The following is a 24,459-nucleotide window of genomic DNA, read 5'->3' on the forward strand; positions in this document are numbered from 1 at the left end:
TCATGCTTTTAAATGATCATTCGTCTTGCATCACATGTTTTATGCTCATCATGCTATCATGTTTACATTTTGCAAATTTCTCACATACTTAGTACATTCTCTATACTAACACATACTTTTTGCCTACATTATATCATAATATAGGGTCTGACGATCATCACGCTCATCCTCCCGCTCGTGGCTAGAGTTGTATATTGCTATCATTGCTTGATTGGTGAGTCCTCATGTCCGGAGGGCATAACCAACATGAGTTTTATGTTCTTTCATTATGACGGTTCTTTCTTTCTTTGGATGAGCTAGGAACATGTCTTATGCCCCCATCTAGACTAATAGAGGCATGTTTTAGACTATCATGAGTTTTATATCTAATTATTCGGTCAGGTTTCTTTAAGTTTTCTCTTTATTTGATATTTACTTTGAGACTTAACTTCCGCTTTATGTTGTCATTTGATGTTTTACTTACCTTATGTACGTGACATATGCTAAGAGTCTTGGTTGGAGTCCCTCGATCTTCCGATCACTGTGTCACGCCAAGGACCTAGCTTGGGTCGTGACATACGCATACGAAAAATGGTTCAGGTCTTAGCTTAAAAACATTGAGGTATTATAGTATGCTAGGCTAAAGCTTCGCTTGGGACCAACAATGGTTCTGAGTGCTGACCATATTTAGGATATACTATCCCATCCCTAGAAATCCTAAAACTTTGAAATTCAAAATTGGAAATATTCCCTCTTGACTTCCTATTCCTGTTCTTCTTCTTCCTCACCCTCCTTCTCGTCCTCTTCTTTCCTTTTCTGTTAATAAGTATTTGAACTGCGCCTGAGGAAGAAGGTGAAATTTGGGAAGGTGAGAGAATTGTTTAAAAAATCCTAAATAACTTGTAGTTGTTTAACCAAATGCATGTTGATGAATAAGGTTTCCATTTGGAGGAATATGGGATGATGGGAAGAAGAACTAAGGCTACTTTTTGGGTAATATTTGAAATTTTATATTTAGGTCTTTCTGTAAATATAAAAACTAATGAGCTTCAAGTAAGAGTACTTTTTCTTATCATACACCCTTAAGTTTAAACGAGGTCACATCTCATTAATTCTTAATCCTTGAGTCATTTTCTCATAAAAGAAGACTTAATTCTCAGTATTTACATAAAAAAAATGCATTAATAATCATAATCAAGTGATATAGGTTGTCATTTAATTTAGGCATAATACATAAATATGCCTTTTAACTTGATTTTAGCTGACATTTATCCCCTCCAACTTTGAGTGTGCACAAATAGGCACTTAAATTTGTATAAAATTGAATAAATAGACACACATGTTCTACGCGGCATAATACACATAGGACTCCACGTATGACATAAAATTGTCATGTAGAACGTGACGTAAGACGAATATATCTATTTATTTAGTTTTTTAGAAGTTTAAGTGTGTACTTGAGTACACCGAAAGTTAGAGAGCATATATGTCAATTAAGATCAAGTTAAAGTGCACATTTATATATTGTGCTTTTAATTTGTAACTCTTAACCACCAATTGCATGTAAAGTATTCGCATCCTAATATTGTGTATGTCTAGTCATCATCATCGTTGTCTTCCTCCCCCAACCCCTTGACACTTGATCCCCCCTCCCATTCCCTCCTTCAAAAGTCCCCCTTCCTCTTTCTTCTTCTCTTTTAGATTTTTCTGCTATCTTTCCTTGAAAGTTTGTTTTCAGTTGTGAAGCTTTAACTTGAAGATTGCGCTACTGAATTACAAAAATAAAAAAGGTAAGTTTAAACCAATAACTCAAAAAATTAACACGAGTTTTTCATAAAGGAAAATCCAACCAAATTCAAAACCAGAGGGCAGTTCATTCAGTTTTGCCAAAAAAGAAAGGGGACCTTGTTAACTTTCTTGTCATTGAACATAGCTAAAGAAGGCCAAAGTAGCTAAAGTACCTTATAACATAATCCCCAAATGACAATTTTGAGTTGGGGAAGGAATTTTGGGCATTTCAAAGTGCCATCTTCAAACAATTCGTGATATTAAGCAATATATTCTGTTGCCAAAAATCTACACAAGAGGAAAGCGATTTTTAGGAAAACTACTTCCAATCCAGAGTAACCAAACTTAGCAGCAACCTAGGATTATGTTTAGCCCAAGCCTTAGCGGAGAGTTTCTCACATAGATAAGAAGCTTAAATCACACCTAAAATAGGAAAGATGAAATTGAATATGAGTGTGCCACTTTATGCTATAATCCTTCACCTTACATAATGGCTTATTTCTCTTATCTCCCCTCATATTGATGATTGACATTTGACTTCATATTTCCAGCTTATAACAGAGATACCATTTTATTCAACTTGAAACACGCAATGACTAAACAAAAATTAACACAGGAATCACAGTTGTCTGCCCATAATCTGCAGTACATGGTTCCACGCCTTAGATAATCAGTCATCAGCATTCATCGCTGTGGGGAGTCAATTGTCCGAACATTAGCACCTGTAATTCCTTCGAGGCGATCTTTGCTTATCTCTACAAAGTGACCCACCATTTCATAAAATTGTTTCAGGCCAGAAAGGGGAAGAATTATTGAAGAGCGATCAGAACCTGCTACCTGCAAGTTACAGCAAAAAAATGACATGATAAACAGATGACCAAACAAGATTGCTTAAATTATATGAAAGTTATCAAGAAGCCAAACCTCAGATATTCGTAAGAAATGGCCCCGGTTGTTATTCCCAAGATCAAAGAAGAACCTCTTCTGGTCAACCCTGATTACTTTGGAGACCCCCAGGTTACTAGCTTCGTCAGCTGCTGGCAAATCAATGGTCCGTTCTGCACTCAAATCAGCTGTGGGGGCAGATTGAGAAGAGTGACTGGATATAAAACCAGCTCCTACATCATCTGAAAGCCCAAGACGCTCTGAGGTTTCCGAAGTCTGCTGCTTTCATGCATTTTCAAACAAGAGAACAATGCAGCTATTATTTTAAGACACCTTAAAGGACACAAAAAGGCACTGACTGTAAAATTACCTGATTGGGTGAAATAAATAGCCTCGAGGCTTCGTTAATCTCTGCCAAAATATTCCTAAATGCTGCCCATCCCTCATCCCGGGCACTTCCTGCTGGAACAATAATGGTACTACGGTTCCTGCTAACAGATGCTTCAGAGACCTACATGCATTACTCTGTTAAAAAATAGGTGTAAAATATAGGGCTGCAAAAGAGTCCCCATTAGAGACTCATAAAACCTTGGTTGTAATCAAACTGCAGCTAATCTTCTTCTAGTCTAGACAGATATAAACTAAGATGGCAGTTGATAATGTCATGTCTAGTCCAAGAATCAATGATCTTACATTTCTAATTGTCTTGATTCAGTTTGTCTTAAGATTTCTTAACTGTGTCCATTTTTAGCATTATTTTAAAAAAAATTGTAATCTAAGGTATCTCGGGCCTCATTTGTTTGCACTTAATAAATGTCTTAATCTTAATCATTCAGATCTTAGTCATCAAGTTTGTTTGTTTTCAACATCTAAATCTTAATTATTTAGATCTTAATCATTAAGTGCATTTGTTTTTCTAATTTTTCAGCCACTTAATGGGTATGAATATATCTAAATGAATAAGATCTATAACAAAGTCTTAATATCATTAAAATGTCTGTTTAAAAAATTCTACAAATATGACAGTTTACTATCACTCCATCTACTTTCAACCACCACAGACAACCATTATCAATCACCACCACCTATTATCCACAACAACCATCCTCAACCCAACCACAATTATCACCAATCACCACCACCTATTATCCACAACCACTATCCTCAACCCAACCACAACTACCGTCAATCACAAAAATCAACCCTCATCACCATTAGTCACCAGAAACAATCATCACCATCAACCATTATTATATTTACTAATCACTATCGATAATTACCACAATTAGTCATTATTATATATCGCTAACCCCCATCATCATTCACAACTATCATTAGTTATCAGTATTATTCCACTGTTAATTATCAATTGCTACCAACAATAACCACGTTAATCACTAGTACCAACAACTATACCATAATACTACACATAACCACCATCGTCAGCGAACACCGTCCCAAATTAGCACATACAATCACCATCATTATTCATCACCATCACTAATTGCTATATAGAAATTTTAAAATATGTTATTGATATAATATTAGATCAATTCAATATTTTATTTGAATTTTATATTTATTATTTTTTAAATAAAGACAATATTTATACATTTAGGTAACAAAACAGTTTTAACTATTTAATATTCAGATCTTAACGTAACATCTTAATATTCAGATGTGTATTCAGATTCAGACCTCTAAATCTTAATACACATCTTAATATTAAGATGTGCAATTAGATTCAGACTTCTTAATCTTAATGCACATCTTAATATTCAGATGTTCATTCAGATTCAGACGTTTTATCTTAATAAAAACAAATGAGGCCTCAGTAGCTTTTAAGAAATCCTACACTACTCCTAAAACCCAGTATTCTAGGGTTTAGTTTCTAGTTGGATCTAAAAGACGTACCGAAAGTTGGAGTTAGCTCTAGAATGATTTCATAATTATTATTTTTTGAGAAAAGTTAACTGGCACTATAAACAGAGAAATACAACAATAGTGTACTATAGTAATTACATCAAAAGACCCCAAAAAAATAGAGATCTGTCACTTATCTCCCTCAAAAACTATCAAAAAACAAGGTAATTCCCCCCCCAATCGTTAGGTACAATATGGATACACCAAAAGTAAAAGGTCCTTAAACAATTCATTTTTAGGCTTTGAAGGGAATGCACTTGTTCTCAAAACATCTCTGATTTTCTCCCTCCATATTTTCCGACAGATGCAGGCAGGGACAATCTTTTATCTCTCCTTGTGTTCCGACTGATTTCAATCCCTATTCCAACATGCTAGAACTTCTAGAGTATTCATTGGCATGGTCCATCTAATACCCCTCAAGCTAATGAACCGCTGCTATAGTTTCTCAGTCACTTTACAATGCAAAACAAATAGTTTATTATCTGTCTCAGATCACAGAAAAAGCATCCGGAGCATAACTGTTTTCCCCTTTCATTAAATTGTCCTTAGTCAAAACTAATTGTCTTGGAACTACCAAAGTGAAGCAAGGTCACCTTATGTGGCATCTTCCCTTTTCTGATCATCTTCCAAGGCCACAATTCTTTGGTTTGAGTTGAGGTATCCAATAACTTGTAGGCTGATTTCACCTTGAACTCACCATCTTTGTCCATCTTCCATAACAATCCATCTTGCTCACAGGTGAGCCTCTTGGCTTGTTCCATGGTATTGTAGAATTGAGTCATTCTCTCCACTTACCAGTCATGATTGAGGAACCTTCTAAAGGTCAAATTGGAGCCTTGAGCATTTCTGACTCCTAAAATTGTAGCCAATATATGTTGATTAAGGTTGTAGATGTCCCTCAAAGGTGTTTGTCTCACCCATATCAAGATCTTTCTACCATTTCCCATATTGATAACAGAATTACCCAACATTCTTGGCCACTGATTTCTAATAGTTCTCCATAGACCACCCCATAAGGAATTTTAACTTCCGTAGTAGTCCATTGTCCTTCCCTTCCATATCTTGCAATGATGATTTCGTTCCATAAGCCCTGATCATCTGTTTCCAGTCTCCATAGCCATTTTAACAAAAGGCTCTAGTTTTGTGGTTTCAAATTCTTAATTCCCAACCCCCCCCCCCTTATTTTTGTAATTCTTAATTCCCAAACCCCTCCCCCACCCCTCCCCCTATTTTTGTTTTTTATAAACAACATCCCACTTGACCAAATGATACTTCTTCTGACCTTCACCATTACCTTGCCATAGGAAGTTCCTTCTAATAGCATCCAATATTTTAATGATCTTCCCAGGGATGGGAAAGAAGGACATCATATAGGTTTACATGGCCTCAAGAACACTGTTCATCAGTGTGACTCCGCCACCCAAGAATAATTATTGACTTCACTAATTAACCAACTTCTTACATTTTTCCACCAAAGAATTCCGACTATTCATGGACTTACTCTTAGCTCCCAAAGGGCAAGCTAAGATAGATGGTGGGAGCATCCCTATCTTGCCACCTAAAATGTTGGCTAGGATACTAATCTCTAGTACTTCATTCACAGGGCAGACAAAACTCTTTACCCAGTTTATATGAAGTCCATATATTGCTTCAAACAAGATGAAGATAACACTTAGGTGTTTCAGACGTTCACTCTCTGCATTACAGAACACCAATGTGTCATCAACATGTAAGTGGGAGATAGGCACTCCAGTGAATCTCCCTCATTTACCTTCAAACCTCTGAGTATATTATTCACTTGAGCAATCTTCAACATATCACTTAAACCTGCCATAGCCAGAATGAAGAGAAAAGGAGAATCCTCTCGAAACAGGGAACTTCACTGTGGACATACAAAACCTTATCCAGTTTATCCAGGTGTTGCCAAACCCTATCCTCCTTACTTTTCTCCACATATATTCCCAATTTAAACGATCATAAGTTTTCTCTATGTCAAGCTTGCATAGAAATCCTGGGACTTTTGACTAGTATCTCACATCTACACATATTACCCACCAAAATGGCATCCATAATTTTTCTGCCCTTTATGAAGGCCATTTGCGGATCATCCACTAGGTTTGGCATGAGTTTCTTGAGTCTCTCGGTTAGGATCTTTGATGTGATTTTGTAGAAGCTCCCAACTAAGCTGACAGAAAGGTTTCATCGTTAACCGTACTTTATGTCACAATTGGTTTGAGATCCTTCTAGATATTCTCTTTTCCATTTTCCCCTCTGTTTTTAGATAGATAAAGTTCCATCGAAAATATAGGAGTCTGACGATTAATTTCTTTCCTGATGTTTAAATGGTATGTTATAGTCTAAGAAGTTCTTTACGTTTCTTTAATTTCAGAAATTACTCACTGTTCATAAAGCCAAATGTAAGACTTCTGATTATGTTACTGTGCTGTTTTGATAATGAAAGACAAACCCGTAAGAATATTCTGTAGGGAAATAGAAGAAAAAAAATCTAGCAAGAGGATGAATTTGAATCACCGGAGTGCTTAAAGCTTGGTTATGGCTGCAGCTAGAATCATTCATACAAATAGATAAAGATAGAGAAAGGGTCATGCATTTGCGAGGGATATTCTCTTGCCAAAGGAAGAAATAGTTGGTCACAATATACTAGAGAATTTGGGAAATGGGTTAAGTCACTCAGGTGGTGGAAGGGGAATAAAATGGGACGGAGCTCCTGGTTGAAAGGGCTCAGAGAAGGATTACAATACTTTTGTGTGATAGAATAAAACATAGAAGAAATCTGGCAGAAACGGGCATCGGGCAAGGTTCCACGTTCAGCTTTAGAGGAGTTGGGGGAGAAAACAAAGGTTAAGGTCAAGATTATGGTTACCCCAAGGTCACAGAAGACAAAACAAGCCACAATGAAGGTGCAGGTTAAAAAAGAGAATGCAGCTACTGGAAAAACAAGTGGTTCAGATCTTTTCTTTAAATTACCAGTTCTTAAAAACAAAAACGAAAAAAAATGTGGTTCAGATCAGAGAAAATTTTGACTAGGGATAATCATAATAAATTCAGAGATTATAGATTGCGCCAAGGCATAATATTACCAACAACAATCTTAACCAGCAGATAACACAATAAAACACCACTCAACTAAGGATGTAACCAACTTCAAGGAATCTAGCCAGCTTGTTTACATTTTGCAGGGAATATTATAGGTAGTAAAATGATTCTTCTATATTTATTACATGCAAATGCACACAAGAGGCTGTCTTTGTGCCTCAATTGTACTAATTTGACAAAGTCACAGTGACCAAAGACACAATTTATAGATACAAACAACCAGTTTTACGAGGTCCTCAACCTTGGCATCAAAAACAATAAATGATTCTCAACTCTCAAGAGGCTTTCCCCACCTACCTTGTATAGTTATGCCAGAAATGAGCTCCACTACACAGATCACCCACCCAATGGAATTTCACATTCACATCAAGCCAAAGCTCATGTCATAATTGTTAGAATATTAACATATATAGTGTCCCACGTGGAAAAGGATTAATAGGTACTGTATCAAATATAATAATAAATAGGGCTAAGTGTAATAATGTAGATACAAATCTCAATAATACTTCTTCCCAGATCTTTACTTCTCACATGTTACCAGAATCACAGTGAGAAACATTCGGGACAGAAAAGGAGGTCGTTGTGCATCTTTCCAGAGACTCCTCATATCTGCTTTGTGTCGTTCCACTTTCCGTTGGTGTTGGGTGAAAACCAACACCACCGCAAGGTCTCCCACCCTTCGGCGACCAAACCCCAGCAAACCACGCCATCAGATCATTGGATATAGAGCCGTTGAATGGGCGAGATCACTCTATGATAAACGCTTGACGTTTGGATATTGTGCTTTGGCATGAGGTAATTTGGTGCAGTGGAAGAGTAAGAAACAGAAAATTATAGAGCAGAAGAATAATATCGACCAATGGTTGTAGCAACTTGCGAGCTAGTTTGGATCAAATAATCGCTCACAAAACTAAAATTTGGAGAAATCAATCAGATGAAACTTGTATGTGATAATCAAGTGATCCATCGCATTGAGTCAAATCTAGTATTATGAGAGGACTTATCACATTTAGATTGACCGTCATTTTATCAGAGAAAAGAGAAAAAATACTCGCAGGAGAGATTGTTACAAAATGTGTGAACCCAAAGATTAGCATGCAAATATTTTCACCAGGTTCCTCGCTGGTCCTCATATTAGTTACACCATAACAACCTTGGTAAATACGTCTTAGTTACATCTGTAACAAGCTCAGTAAATATAACTTATATGAACCAATTTGAGGGGAGTGTTAGCATTGAGAAGAAGATTAACATGTTAAGGATATAAAAAGGAAATAAGGAGAAAGAGGTTATAATCTAGTCAAGTGGGATTCACTGATACTAAATAGAAATCAGGGGGCCTGGACATTAAAAATCTAAGCATACAGAATGAATGCTTACTTCAAAAGTGGCTTTGGAAGTTTTGCACAGATGATATGGCTTTATGGAGAAGGTTTACTGAATATAAATATAGTTAGCAAAGCCAGTGAGCCACTGAGGAGTTCATGGGCACCTTTGGATGCAGTATCTGGAAGACCCATCCGGAGGTTGTGGTATCAGTTTTACAACAATATTTCCTTCCAAGTAGGCAATGAAGTGAAATTTGATTTTTGGAGTGAGCATTGGGTTGGGAAGATAAATTGAGAAGTCTTTTCCCCCAACTTTACATTCTGAGCGCTCAAAGGAATGCCTCAGTCTGACAGGTGTGGAGTCCCCAGGGTTGGAACTTGATCTTTAGAAGAGCACTGAACGAATGGGAAGTGACAGAGATTGCCAGGCTTCTCCGGGTATTGAATACTTTCTCTGGTATTGCCACTAATGCAGACAAGCCTATCTGATCACTACACAACAAATGGACCTTCACAGTGAAGCCATGCTACTGGTGGAGGAACAATAATCAAGTCAACGCAGAAGTATCCATAGAAGCTAATTTGAAAGGTTGAAAGCCCATTAAAAATATCTTGTTTTACTTGGTGGTGGTAAGAAAAGCATGTCTAACACATGAAGAGTTACAAGGAAGAGGTTTCCAGATTCTCTCAAGGTGTATATGTGCAACCAAGAAGCAGAGGTAAATAACCATCTATTTCTTCATTGCAAAGCAGCTACAAATCTGTGGAACATGTTCCTTTGTATCCTAGGAGTCAGTTGAGTAATGCCTAAGTCTACTATGGAATTACTCAACAACTGGAAAGGTATTGGCAGAAGAGGAGCTGGTGAAGATTGGTGGAGATCCATATCAGCTTGTGTCTGGTGGACATTGTGGAAGGAGAGAAATCAAGATGTTTTAAAGGCAAAGGGACCAACAACCAGAAGATTAGAATCCAATACTTTAGTCTACTTTATTTTTGGTGCAAATAGGATATGGTAGGGGATACAGTAGACATAGTTGACTTCATAGGCAACTTGTAAAGCTTTTTTATTGAGTAGTCCTCACTAAGGATAGTGCACACACTGTGTGTGGGTTGCAAAATGGCTCATCATCCTTTGTTGATGAGTTTTTTTTTGAATACGAAGTTACCTTTACTAAAAAACAAGAACATTAATGGATAGAGTGTCTCACATGGAAATGAATGATCATGTACTATGTAAAACATAACTGTAATAGGGCCCAGCGTAATAATGTAGATATAAATCTCAATAACACTTTTACCCATTTTTTTTACTTCTCAGAACAACAAAGTACTCAAAGCTTTCAACTGTACATAAAGTGTAACCTTGTTTTAAATGTTTTCCCAACACACAAGAGTGCTAGTAGTTAAGAAAGAGAAAAGATATATAACATCCATCACAAGAGGAGTATCCTGATCAAAGGTATTGCATAAATGGAAAAATGGATCTTCAGCAAAAAATTACATTATTGAGGTTTGGATGACACGGATAGCAGCTAAATTCCCTTCTTAATTTTAGAGACTGGGTTTTAATGAATTTAGTTAGGGAAGTAGAAGAGCAGACTCATAAACAAGAAGATGTAACTAGGTAAAGGGAAAGTACATCTCTAGACAATAATCATGATTACTTTCCTGGCAACCATATAAAGCTCTCCTAAACTCTTTGAGTTGGTTCCTCGTCTCCCCCAAACTACAATTGTATAGGGGCGGAGGTGCCAACTGCCACACACATGGACACAAGCACATGAAAATGATTTTCCAAAAAATTATTGCACACACAACAACAAATAGGAGACAATATAACTAATTTGTTTTAAAAAATCAATTCATTAAGGGAATTGACAAGAGTTCAGTTGATGTCAAGAACTACAAATTTTAAGATTCCTTCAGCATCTTAAAGTTTTTAATGTTTTCTTTACAACTTTGGAACCTTCTTAGTATTCCTCTATTATCATATGTGGCCCTTTACTAATTCAAAAAAGATATAAGCATGGTAAAAAGAACTTCAATCTTATTTCTATGTTAGTGAGCTTGTCCATTATGTATGTTAGTTGAATAGCATAAAAAACTATGTTTCACTCAAATGAAAGTAGAGAGAGAAAGAAAGAAGTCCACGCTACCTAATACACTGAATTTTGGTCATGGAACATGAACAACAATTCAGTTTACTAACCAACCCTGACAAAGGCATAGGCTTCTTCATATTAGATCACAGGCATAGTGTACAAGAGATTAACTGGAATCCAAATAATAGCAATTTCCTTCAAGGTTGGTGTAAAGGCAATACAAATAATAGAGATTCCATCAAGGTTGGTGTAAAAGGAATAGAGGAGAAACAAATGCTGATTACGACAGTTGCAATCCAGATAGCTTATAGGGAAACCAATTATCTGAGTTACCAAGCCCAAGCCATGGTTATTGATACTTGATATATCCTTTGGATTTTTTTTACACAGAAATCTACAGATGAACTCAAATTAGTATATTGGTCACCAGTAAAAGGATACACAAAGTTCCTTGTTCTAATGGTTTTTTTCCCGCATTACACACTCTCATATGCAACTTACCTATTCAACATGTGTACCAATTATCGAAATTCTGAATAATGATCAAGAATCAAGACTAGACTAAGCAGCCATATCAATGGAAATGTGCAAGGAAACGAAGGTTGCAAATATATTTTCTATTAGCATCAAAACAGAGCAGAAGCAAAGCCTCAAGGTCAGGAAAGTAGATTAACCTTCAGAAAGCGCCCTCGCCTATTCTCCCCTACATCAAAGTAAAACACCTGCAATATGAAGGAAACAAAACAGAAAACAACATTTAATGGAAGGTACTGATAAAAAAAGTAAAAAATTAAAATAAAATAAAAACAGTTGAGAGATAAAAAGGAGATGAAGCGACATATGTATATAATAATCTGCCTTTGTATCAAGTTGGAGTTCTTTGCTAAAGACGTCCTGGTCATCTGAATTGACATAGTAATTGAAGAGATCGAGGAACCATGAGATGCCGTTGAATGGTACTATTATAGTAGACCTTGTTGCCGACGTTTTCTCAGAGATTTTCAGGTATCGTCCGCGTGGATTCTCCTTCAGGTCGAAATAGAAAAGCTTGTGTTCTACCTGTAACGTCTTGCACAGCAACTCCGCGTCATTTCCACCACCGCCACCGCTCGAATTTCCCTCCATCAATACTCACTCTTCCACTTAAGAATTGAACAAAAAATAATCAGTGAGAAATGAATGACATTATGGAGAAAATTTGGGGATTCGATTGCAAATGTGTGAATTAGGGCTCCATGAAGAAGAGATATTTCAGTGGAAGTAATCGTTGACCAGTTCCGCTTGCTAATCGAAAATGGCCTGCGTCACTTGTCTTGCCTTTTATTTTATAAAAATAAAGTACGGTACATCTTATCATCTTCGATTTCTCCCTTCTTTATATGATAAAGACCGTTGGATGGGGAGCTGAACTATAATAACTGAAAATATATCCGGTAAACGTGTTTTCTGTTTTAACTCAAAGTTCTGACTATTCTGTGTAGGAGTAGAGGGTGCGAGTTGGTTGGCCTTTTACCCTGCAAGTTACGAATTTTAGGAATGATTTTCAAAATTTAATATATATTTTAAATAAGATTTTTTGATATATATGTTAAATTTAATAAGATTCTAGATGAATTAATTTGAATATATGGTAGAAAGATAAAAAACAATTGGTATAAAAAGTCAAGGTAGAAAATTTATAGTTAAAATATTAGTAAATCATTAAATGGTTTCACAAGATAAACTTTGATAATTTAACTCATAGTGATATTATATATGACATCAACAGAAAGATTTCATTCCTATAAATAGATAGCTCTTGATTAATTTGAAACACACCTGTCACTTGTCTTCTCATCTTCTAAGACATTTGATCTTCTTTCTCTCTTGTAATATTTCACTTGTATTCTTTTGGAGTGAAATAAATATTGGTTAATTATATCCGAGGATTAAACAAAGTAAAATAACTTTTGTCGAACCTCGTAAATTTTTAGTGTTCTTTTTATTGTTGTCTCATTATTTATTAGCTAGCTTTAGATATAGCAATTGTGATTTCATATTCCGCTTTCGCAATAATTGATATCAAAGCCAATGTTTTATTTGAGTATGCACTATGGTTGCAGCACAGTCTGAACTTCCACATAAGAAAAATTTTACTTTGATCTTTTACATTGGTTAGATAATAAATAGTATTTGTAGCAAAAATGAAAGATAAGAAAAATGATGAGTCCACATCGAATGACAATAATACGTCATCATTGGCATCTTCGCTTATGATAAGAATTGTGTCAAATGTGAAATTTGAAGTTGAAATTTTTAATGGATCAGAACATTTCAGAATATGGCAGAGCGGGGTCCTTGATGTCCTTTTTCAACAAGGGCTAGACATTGCTACACAAGAAAAGAAATCAGACGGCGTAGGAGAAGAAGATTAGAAGATTATCAACAGTGTTGCTTGCGGTACCATTCGATCTAACCTTGCAATAGAACAAAAGCATCCATACATAAAGAAAACTTATGCAAGTAAATTGTGGAATGCATTGGAGGACAAATTCTTGAAGAAAAATGATCAAAATAAACTTTACATGAAAAAGAGATTGTTACGCTTCACATATATTTCTGGTAGCACAATGAATGATCATATCACTAGCTTTAATAAGTTGCCAACAGATTTGCAGAATATGGATGTAACTTTTACTGATGGAGATATGGCCTTAATGTTGTTAAGTTCACTTCCCGATGAGTTCGAGCACCTTGAAACTACTCTACTTCATGGGAATGATGAAGTATCTCTCAAAGAAATTTGTTCTGCTTTGTATAGTTACGAACAAAGAAAGAGAGAAAAACAAAAAGGTGGAGAAGTAGAAGTACTGTTCTTGACAGGTCGTTCTCAAAATCAGATGAGAACGCAGAAAGGAAGATCCAAGTCGAGATCCAGGCCCAAGAAAGGTGAATGTGCCTTTTACCAAGAAAAGGGGAACTGAAGAAAGACTGTCAAAAGATGAAAAGTAAGGTCAGACCAAACAATGGAAAGGCCGTCATGGATTCAAATGTAGTTGATTGTGATAAGTCTGATTTCTCACTAGTTACAATAGACCCATCCAAATCATCTAGTACATGGTTGATGGACTCAGCTTGTAGCTATCATATGTGTCCCAATTGAGACTGGTTTATTTATTTACAAGAAGGAGAATGTGGAGTTATTCACACAACAAACAATAATTTTCTTATCGCATATGATATTTATTCAATCCGATAAAGGAATCATGATAGATTGAGCAGAACACTAACAAATGTTCGTTACATACCAGATTTGAAGAAAAAACTCATTTTTGTAAAGCCCAGAGTCAAAGGGGTTCAAAATCATTCCAGATAATGGGGTAGTGAGAATATGCTCTAGTGCACTGATGGTGATGAAGGTGATTCGAAGAAACAATAATATGTACCACTATTAAGGTAGTACAATTATTAGAAATGCGGCAACAACATCCAGTGACGATAAGGAGGCAGAAATGATCAAGCTATGGCATATGCGCTTGGGACATGCTGGAGAAAAGTCCTTGAAAACATTATCAAATCAAGAATTGTTGAAAGGAGTAAAAACTTGCAACTTGAAGTTTTGTTAGCATTGTATCAAGGAAAAATAGACAAGGGTTAAATTTGGAATAAATATCCATAATACTAAAGGTATTTTGGATTATATTCACTCTGATGTTTGGGGTGCTTCCAAAACACCTTCATTAGGTGGAAAATACTATTTTGTAACCTTTGTTGACAACTTTTTCTGAAGACTATGGGTGTATACGATGAAAACTAAAGATGAAGTTCTGGAAATTTTTGTCAAATGGAAAGAGACGCAAAGTGGCAGAAAGATCAAGTGTCTTCGTAAAAATGGTGGAGAATACAAAAATGATCTTTTTCAGAAGATTTGTGAAGATAAAAGCATCGTTAGATACTTCACCTTCAATAATACACCACAACAGAATAGCGTGGCAGAACGCATGAATTGGACTTTACTGGAGAAAGTTTTGGTGTATGTTGTCCAATGCTGGCTTGGGAAAAGAATTTCGAGCTGAGGCAATAACATATGTTTTCCACCTCATTAATCATCTACCATCTACTGCTATTGGTGGTAGGACACCATTAGAAAAATGGTATGAAAAATCTGCTGAAGATTATGATTCGTTTTATGTATTTTGCTCAATTGTATGTTATCATGTAAAAGAGTCAAAATTAGACCTAAGAGCAAAGAAACTTCTATTTATGGGGATTACTTCTGGAGTCAAGGGATACCATTTATTGTGTCCAGAAACAAAAAAAAATTAGCTGGGATGCTACCTTTGATGAATCTGCTTTAACAAATAAGGTAACAGTTGAAGATATCAAACAAACTGATGGTGCTTCAAAGCAGGTGGAGTTTGAGGGGAAAATAATTTTCCCAACACAAGGAGAAAATAAGGAAACAACAAAAGATTTTTGTCTGGAAAAAGAGTCAGTTGAGGGGGAGATTCAATCTCAAAAACCTCAATCACAACTTGAATCAATAGCAACCAGCAAGCCAAAGAGAACAATAGGAAAATCTGCTCGACTCATAGATATGGTGTCTTGTGCAGACTCAATTGCAACTGATGGCATTCCTACCACTTATAAAGACGCAGTCCAAAGTTCAAAAGAAGATAAGTGGGGGATAGCCATGAATGAAGAAATGCAGTCCCTTCATCATAATCACACATGGAAGTTGGTCAATCTCCCGGAGGGCAAGAAAGCAATTGGGTGCAAATGGGTATATGCAAAGAAAGAAGGATTTCCTAACCAAGAAGATGTTCGCTACAAAGCAAGATTGGTGGCCAACGGATATGCTCAAAAGGAGGGAATTAATTATAATGAGGTATTTTCTCTAGCCGAAAAATACTCATCCATTAGAGTTTTGTTGGATTTGGTAGCACAGTTGAATTTAGAACTAGATCAGTTGTATGTAAAAACTGTGTTTTTACATGAAGACTTGGAATAGGAAATCTACATGACTCAACTAAAAGGATTCAAAGTTGTCGAAAAAGAAAATATGGTGTGCAAACTTGAAAATCATTGTATGGATTAAAACAATCATCACCTTCTCTAAAGCATCAACTATCAAATCGGGGCCTAACAAGGTCATCTCACCTACTTCAAACCAACCAATCGAGGATCTACATCGTCTTCCATAAAAAGTCTCAAATGGCATCATCTCAATACTTTAGAGGTAATTATTATTATAGACAAACTCGAGAGCGGTAGATGATCATCCCAATTTCCTTTAAACTCAAACACATAACCCCTTAACATATCCTCTTGTGTTAGAATTATCCTTTTAACTTGCCCATCTGTTTGAGGATGGAATGCGGTGCTCAATTTTACCTTAGTACCAAGGCCCTTTTGAAATAATCTCTAAAAGTGAGAAGTGAATTAGGTACCACGAACCAAAATAATGGATAACAGCACACCATGCAACCTTACTAACTCCCGAATATACAACTTGGTATAGTCTTTGGCACTATAAGAAATCTAAACCAGTATGAAGTGAGCCGACGTATTCATTCTATCAACAATTAGCCAAATTGAATCATGACGCTTTCGGGTATGATGAAAACCTACTACAAAATCCATAATTAAATCTTCCCACTTCCAAGTAGGAATTTTAATGTCTTAGGCTTAGCCACCCGACCTTTGATATTTAGTCTTCACTTGTTGGTAATTCAGACATTTAGACACAAACCTTGCTATGTCCTTCTTCATGCCAACCCACCAATAGAACTATTTTATGTCTCGATACATTTTCGTCGAACCAGGATGAATGGAGTATGTAGAATTATGAGCCTCCATCAAGATCAAACTCCTTAGACTTTCCACATCTGGTACACATAGCTGACCTTGATAGTATAGCACCCCATTTCCCCCTTGGGAAAAGACCTCTACCTTCTTTTCCTTCACCAACTTCCTTAACTCAATAAACATCGGGTCAAAATCTTGCTTTGACTTAACATCCACCACCAAAGAGGATTCAGATCTATTTTGATCAGTCATACCACCATCATCGGTACAACACAACTTCACCCCTAATCTAGCCAACCGGTGAACTTCTTTCACCAACTCTCTCTTCCCTTCATCAACATGGTCCACACTTCCCATATACACTCTACTAGGTGCATCAACAACAATATTGGGTTTACTCGAATGATAGTACATACTCATGTTATAGTCTTGAGGAGATCTAGCCATCTCCTTTGCTTATATTAAGGTCCTTTTGGCTGCATACATATTAAAGACTTTTATGATTGGTATACACATCCACATGCACCCCATAGAGGTAATACCGCGAAATCATCAAAGAGAAAATAACGGCCGCCAATTTAAGGTCATGGATAGGGTAGTTACGCTCATGTATCTTTAATTGCCTAGAAGCATAGGCTATGACCTTGCCACTCTTCATTAAGACACAACCTAAAACAATCTTTGAAGCTTCACAATAAACCACAAACCCTTTTAATCCTTTTGGTAAAGTCAAAATAGGAGCAGAAGTAAGTCAATCTTTCAAGATCTGAAAACTCTTCTCACACTCATCTGTCCATATGAATTTGGCTTTATTTTGGGTCAATTTCGTAATAGGAGATGAGATGGAAGAAACCCCTTCGATGAACCTTCTATAGTACCCGGCTAGACCCAAGAAGCTCCTAATGTCTGAAGGAGACAATGGTCTAGGCCAATTCTTGAATTCCTCTATTTTCTTAGGATCAACCTTCATCCCATCATCGGACACTACGTGACCAAGAAACGCCACCTCCTTCAACCAAAATTCACACTTACTAAATTTTGCAAACAATTGCCTATCCCTCAACCTTTGAAGCACCACTCTCAAGTGATTCTTATGTTCTTCCTCACCTCGAGAGTAAATCAAAATATCTTTAATGAAGAGTACCACAAAAGTATCAAGGTAAGGTTTGAACACGCTATTCATTAATTCTATGAACACCTCTGGGGCATTCGTCAACCCAAAACTCATCATTACAAACAAAGTGACCATACCTTGTTTGGAAAGCTGTTATGGGAATGTTACACTCCCTTACTCTTACTTGGTGATAGCCGGACCGAAGGTTGATCTTAGAGGAGTGACTTGCCCCTTGCAATTAATCAAACAAGTCATCTATTCTAGGGATTGGGTACTTGTTCTTAATGGTCATCTTATTTAATTTTTAGTAGTCTATGTACATTCGAAGCGACCCATCCTTCTTTCTCACAAATAACACAGGAGCACCCCATGGCAAAAAACTTAGCCATATAAACCCCTTTTCCAACAAGTCTTTTAATTGTTCCTTCAACTGTTTCAATTCCATTGGGGCCATCCGATAAAGAGGACTAGGGATAGGTTGGGTATCGGGGAGGAGATAGATACCAAAAACAACTTCCTTTTTTTGAGGAAAACCGGGAAGGTCATCAAGAAAGACATCGAGGAAATCATTAACTATGGGAACTGACTCATGGGGAGGAATTTCGGAGTCAACATCCCTAACCTTCATAATGTGGCAAATACAACCCTTAGCAATTAAGTTTTGGGCCTTATGACAAGAAATGAACTTACCCTTCGCTACCGAATCACTACCGAATCACTACCCTCCCATTCAATAAGAGAGTTATTTAGAAATTGGAACTTGACTCAATGAGTCCTATAATCTATGGAAGCATAAGATGCATATAACCAATCCATCCTAAGAATGACATCTAAATCTACCATGTCAAGATCAATGAGATCACAAGGAAGAAATTTATGCAAGATAGACACGGGATAACCCCTATGAACCTTTTTAGCAACAACCGACTCACCAACAGGGGTAGACACCAAATAAGGTTCTAATAACATTTCAGTTGACAGATTAAACAAGGAATGGAGTAAAAAATGATAAATTTCCACCCAGAACTAATAATACATACACATCAAAAGCAAAGACCTTTAACATATTGGTAAACGATATTGGGTAAGTCCTCAATCTCTTATCTCCCATGCAATACATAAAAGCGGTTGGTGCTGTAGCCCAGGCACGACCCTAAGGTCGGCCTCTACCTCCAGTACACGTGCGAGCCATCCTATAATAGAGTGGAATAAGTGAGATTTCCATAAACCAACAAGACACACACTACACAACAATGATACAAAAGAGACACGTTCCTAAAAGCATCCTGTAGCCTCCCGAGGATAAGTCACGGATGTCTCTGTGCTAATCCGCAAGACTCTACTAGATGTTAGCTCTATATAAGTGAGACCGGTGAACCTGGGGCTCTGATACCAACTTGTCACAACCAAATTTCTCAATTCATGATGGCGCCTACTATGACCCACCAGTAGGCAAGCTGACCCATATACCAAAACTGTGAGCAATGGGATTTCAGGGTAGAAGACCAGTAATTTAATCTAAATTAGTAAAGTAATAATAAGAGCATACATGAACGGGTAAAAGCAACTAAATATATACAAACAAAAAGGATCCCTCACAGAACCTTAAAGTCACATGTACAAAGCTACTAGTAAAAGAGTACAAGTCCCAAAAGAGGACCACAGAAATAGAGCTATCTCAAAAAGCAAAAGACAGATAAAATATATGTACAAAGGGAGACGGGTAAATCCAGGATGCAATGTTCTCACCCTCACCTCCGATCACGATAGTAGCTGGCTCGAATCAATACCAGTAGCTAGTATTTGGACCCGCAAAATGAAAACAAAAGTAATGTGTAGTATGAGTACCAAAAAAATATGTACCTAGTAAGAATCATAGGCTGATTGAGCAAGATAAGCAAAATTAAATTGAAGTGAGAGTAAAATATCACAACGAAAGATAAGACAAGAAGTAAATATAGGTATGTACACGAGCGTACTAACAAAAAAAGAGAAAGAATCTAACTAAATCCGCTGGGCTCCTATAAACTCGACGGGTACACTCGTGCACAAGTAAAGAGTAACCACATACACGGACTCTCATAAGCCCGACAAATGTAAGAATAGCTGAAGAAAAATGAACGGAGCTAAAGGGATTCCAATAATATCACCATTTCCCAGACTTGAACCGAACCATTCTCAAATCTAATACCTCAACCCAAAGTTGAGAGGAGATGAACAAATTGAACCAAAGATTCATCAGGGAATTAGGAATTGAACCATGAGTAAGCTAGACCACAAACTTCAACCGGGTAACTGTAGCTAATAAGTCGATACAAGAAAGCTAGACCACAGACTTTGACCGAGTAACTACATCCAAGGGTCGAACACAGGTAAGCTAGACCACTTACTTCAACTGGGTAACTATAGCTAAGGACCTTGAGCACAAGTAAGCTAGACCACAGACTTCAAACGGGTAACTGTAGCTAACGAGCCAAACACAAGTATGTTGGACCACTGACTTTAACCTTGTAATTATAGCTAAAGGAGTGAACCGAGTAAGAATGAATGACTAACCATTCATCACGAGGAGTACCCCTAAATGAGAGTCATCAATGCACCACTCCAGCTCGAATAAAATACAACCTAAATCATCGAAAAGTCTCTCATGAATCAAGAACCAAGCAATACAAGACCGATAGGAGAATAGGGAATTATGGAGGTAAGTTCACAAGCTGTGCTACTGCCTAGATAAAACTCAGACTATCAGACTCAAGTCTACTATTTCAGTTTACAGAGAGCTAACCATCCGAAATAACATAGGATAAGTTTTGAGGCCTAACGGCACCAAACTCGCGCATGTCTAAGGAAATCACTTATCTAAGCCTAGATTAAGGTCCGTCATGCTTCCAAATATATAACCAAAGACACAACACACACCACAAGGCATGTATGATCGACATTAACATGAGCCATGCTTACACAACCCAATAATTTCCCAAAAATAATACCTAGGGAATGGAATCTAGGAATTGAGAATGATCAACAAAAAACCCCCTCTAAACTCATACAATTCAATATACAATTGCCTAAACAAGCTCAGTCTAATGAGGGAAAAATAGTAGCCTACTTGTAGGCCGACCACGCGTGCTCCAACTCACATAACCAAACCTTTTCCCTTCCGAGAGGCCTCCGAATGCTTCCACGCTATCAACAATAGAACCACAATGTTAATACGGTCATTATGATACTAAAGTTATCAAATTCAGAGATGGGCCAATTTTGGATTCTAAAGAAGACAATGTGGGGCTAACGTTCGAAATTCTAGAATTCACACCAAGAATAGGTCCTAATCAATACCCCAAGCTCAAGAATAAAATTACAACATAATTCGAGATGGAAAAATAATGTAAGATGATCATGCAACAAAATGCTCAAAATTTGAACTAAAAAGATGAAAATGACAGCAACTTGATCAACGAATTCTCAAAAAACGAAACTCTCTCAATTCAAATAAATTACACCAGGACGTTCTTTGTGAAAACCCCACAACTTAGCCTCAAAATTCACTAAAAAAGAAGTTCATATGATCAAGATACAATCTCTAAAAATACAACAAAATATCCATCAAAAAATAACTAAATCAGTAGCTAATTTTGAAAGTTTACCTCACATGATGCCTCCCCTCGAGATTCTGATCTATCCACCATATTCCTCATGAAATTCTCTTGAATATAGACCTTTGAATTACCTAAGTTGGGCTTGTATGGAATGAGATATCGAGGTTTGAAGTTTGCAAGAAATGCTGAAAATTCATACTTGGTCTTTTATTAAACGATCAAGATTTGGTCTTCGCGAACGTGGCCACTGTGGTCCACAAACGCGGAGACCAAGAATCTTGGCTTTTGCGAACACTGAGGAAAAAGTCTCACACCTTCGCAAATACAGAGAACAAGTTTCTAGACTTAAGCGAATGCGGCCAAGTGCTCGCGATCGCGGAGAACAAATCTCCCTACACCAGATATCAGCTAAAAAGTTGAGTTTTCTCAAGCTCAAATATTCAAACAGGGTGCTTAAAATTCGTTCAGAATCCCATGCGCACAAACAAGATATGCTACCCTACCAAATTTGATATTCTGGACTCAATGATGCATTCAAATTTTCCATACGAGGTCATTTTAATAAAAAGTGGTTCCCACACCCAAGTGCCATTTTGAGCCTATTTCTACAATGGGCTTTGGGATTAGACCGAAAGACTCGATAAGAAAACGAAGGGTTATTCTAGACCAAACTTTATGTTTTGGCGCTAACCGTGCTGTCAGAATATTTATCTGAGTGTGTTTCCAAAAATGTTGACCAAAATCAACTATATGCCAAATTTCAAAGGCAAAAGCACCAAATGGCCCTACACTCATATTAATCAGCTTGGTACCCATAACGGCCATGCTACTAGCCTAATTTTACTATTTTAGAGTTGATGGAATCGTCAGAACTCCATTTTAAGGTCATTTTTATGAAGTTAGGACCAAAGTTAACTTTTTAAATTATAAAAACTCCACAACAGGGAAACAAAAACCCAAACGAATGGTCAGGCAACCGAATAGTCAGTTCTAACAAGTCATAAATAACTTGGGGTCACTACAGAAATGCTCTTAACGATAAAATAACTGCTTTAATTTAAAATTGGCTTGGAGGGTCATTACACCAACCGACCCCAACTCCTATACTCATCATCCCCAACCAAATGACATCTCAACACATCCTTCTTTTCTATCTCCTCTACCATATCCACTCGTACAAGGACATTACAAGAATGAAGCAGTTGGAACCATCTCCTTGGTTGCTCGCCCTTTATCTCCAAATCGAACGTTCCTCCTTCAAATCCTTTGAGAATGGTTGTTAAGGATTAGCATATTATAATTCTATATCTTCAAGGATTTGAATTTCATATTTCAAATCCCTATTTTCATCTGTTTCCCTCCTCCCCCCAATTTTATCATATTCTCCTCCTATATAAATCCCTCACTATTCAATGATTGAGGTTGTGGGTCAGAGTTAGAATTTTTAGGCAAGAATAAAGTATTTCTATAACATCTAAACCACAAAAATTCTGGTCTAGATTCCTTCAACTTTCTCTTTATTTTATCAGAAGCTCTCATTGGAGTTTATCGGAGTTTAGCAAAATATGCTCACGATGGTGGTGGAAGTTGTGCCTAAGTGTGTCTATCTTAGTTCGCTTCTTCAGGACAAATAATATCTTTTCCCTCTTTCACGTTTTATTTAGATTCTAAGTGTTATGTGTTATGATGAATCTGTTTCTGTGGAGCCTCTTTGGATTCATTCTTTGTTCTTCCTTAATTTAATTTTAGCACTCATGAATAAAAGCACATTTTATCTTGAATACAGGTCTTCAAATTATTTTCTTTGTTGCTCAAATTTTCTTACTGATTGTAGTGTTGTTCTGATGATCATTTGCCTACCGATATGGATTCAACAATATCATAATCTCTCTATATCATTATATAGTGTTTATTTGGTTAATTTGATGTTGTACTTAATCGTTTGCTTTGATGCTCTTTCTGTTTAAATCCAATCAACATTATTTATTTTTGTCTTGAAAGTTCTTTGAATATTCATTAGTATTAAGGTCTCTATTTGATTTTTGGTGTTCTAATTCAATATGTTGTGATCAATATTTTCACGATTATCTTAGTTTTGATGTTTCTTTGGTTGTTGATTTAACAAGCTTTTAACTCTGCTACCGGTGTATGATTTTAATAATAGAGGATGTGTTAATTATAAAAGTTTAGTCCATCTATTTTTCTCTTAAAGTTCTTCATTGTTTCCTATAGTTTTTCTTGTTACGTATATTTCACCTTCACTATTTTGGCTTTCTAAATTAGTTTCAAAGCTTGGTTTTCGTTTTAATCTCCAAGTTAACCATGTTTTTCAGTTCCAGTTGTTAGAGATCCCTTTTTTAACTTTCTTATCTCTTTGGGGTCTCAATAAGTATTAAGTTCAATCTATTTAATTTTTCATTTCATCTTGTCAAGCATTAAACATTTTTTAGTATTACAAGTAAAACCTTTGTTTAAATGAATAAGTTTGTTCTTATGACAAGCCTCATTCTTATTTGTTTTAGTGTAATTGTTATCATTTATGTTGAAGTATTCTTTTAAGTTTCTTAAGACTACATATATTCATTCAAATCTTAAATTCTACATAAATGCTTGGTGTGTTTTAATAATTTGGGAAAATTATGGCTTCCTTTTAAATGGGTAGTACTTACAGTGGTTTGTATATAGTTATTTCTTTTTCTTTTCTTTAGTTGATTAGCATGTATGGCCACATATTTCAAGGTGAGACCCTAGGATTTGATTGAAATTTTTTTCTCTTGTATTCCATCTTTATTTGCATATTTTTTTGAAACCAATAGCTTATGAGATTGTTTAAT

At 36.4% G+C, this 24,459-nt stretch overlaps 1 protein-coding gene across 2 annotated transcripts; it reads right to left on the reverse strand.

Moving 5' to 3' along the window:
* Positions 1–2,007: 2,007 nt before the first annotated feature.
* Positions 2,008–12,458, reverse strand: LOC129887424 (transcription factor Pur-alpha 1). Of its 2 annotated transcripts, none has more exons than XM_055962522.1 (5): positions 11,984–12,458; positions 11,800–11,847; positions 3,023–3,163; positions 2,692–2,928; positions 2,008–2,604 (listed from the first exon to the last, which is right to left on the reverse strand). In XM_055962522.1, exons 1-5 carry the CDS (start codon positions 12,248–12,250, stop codon positions 2,452–2,454), a joined length of 846 nt encoding a protein of 281 aa, XP_055818497.1. In that variant the 5' UTR covers positions 12,251–12,458; the 3' UTR covers positions 2,008–2,451. The 2 variants fall into 2 exon arrangements, with proteins under 2 accessions (XP_055818497.1, XP_055818496.1); XM_055962521.1 differs by having other exon boundaries at positions 2,692–2,931; positions 11,984–12,457.
* Positions 12,459–24,459: the final 12,001 nt, after the last annotated feature.

Source organism: Solanum dulcamara, chromosome 4, assembly GCF_947179165.1.
Source record: "Solanum dulcamara chromosome 4, daSolDulc1.2, whole genome shotgun sequence".
Taxonomy (NCBI): domain Eukaryota; kingdom Viridiplantae; phylum Streptophyta; class Magnoliopsida; order Solanales; family Solanaceae; genus Solanum; species Solanum dulcamara.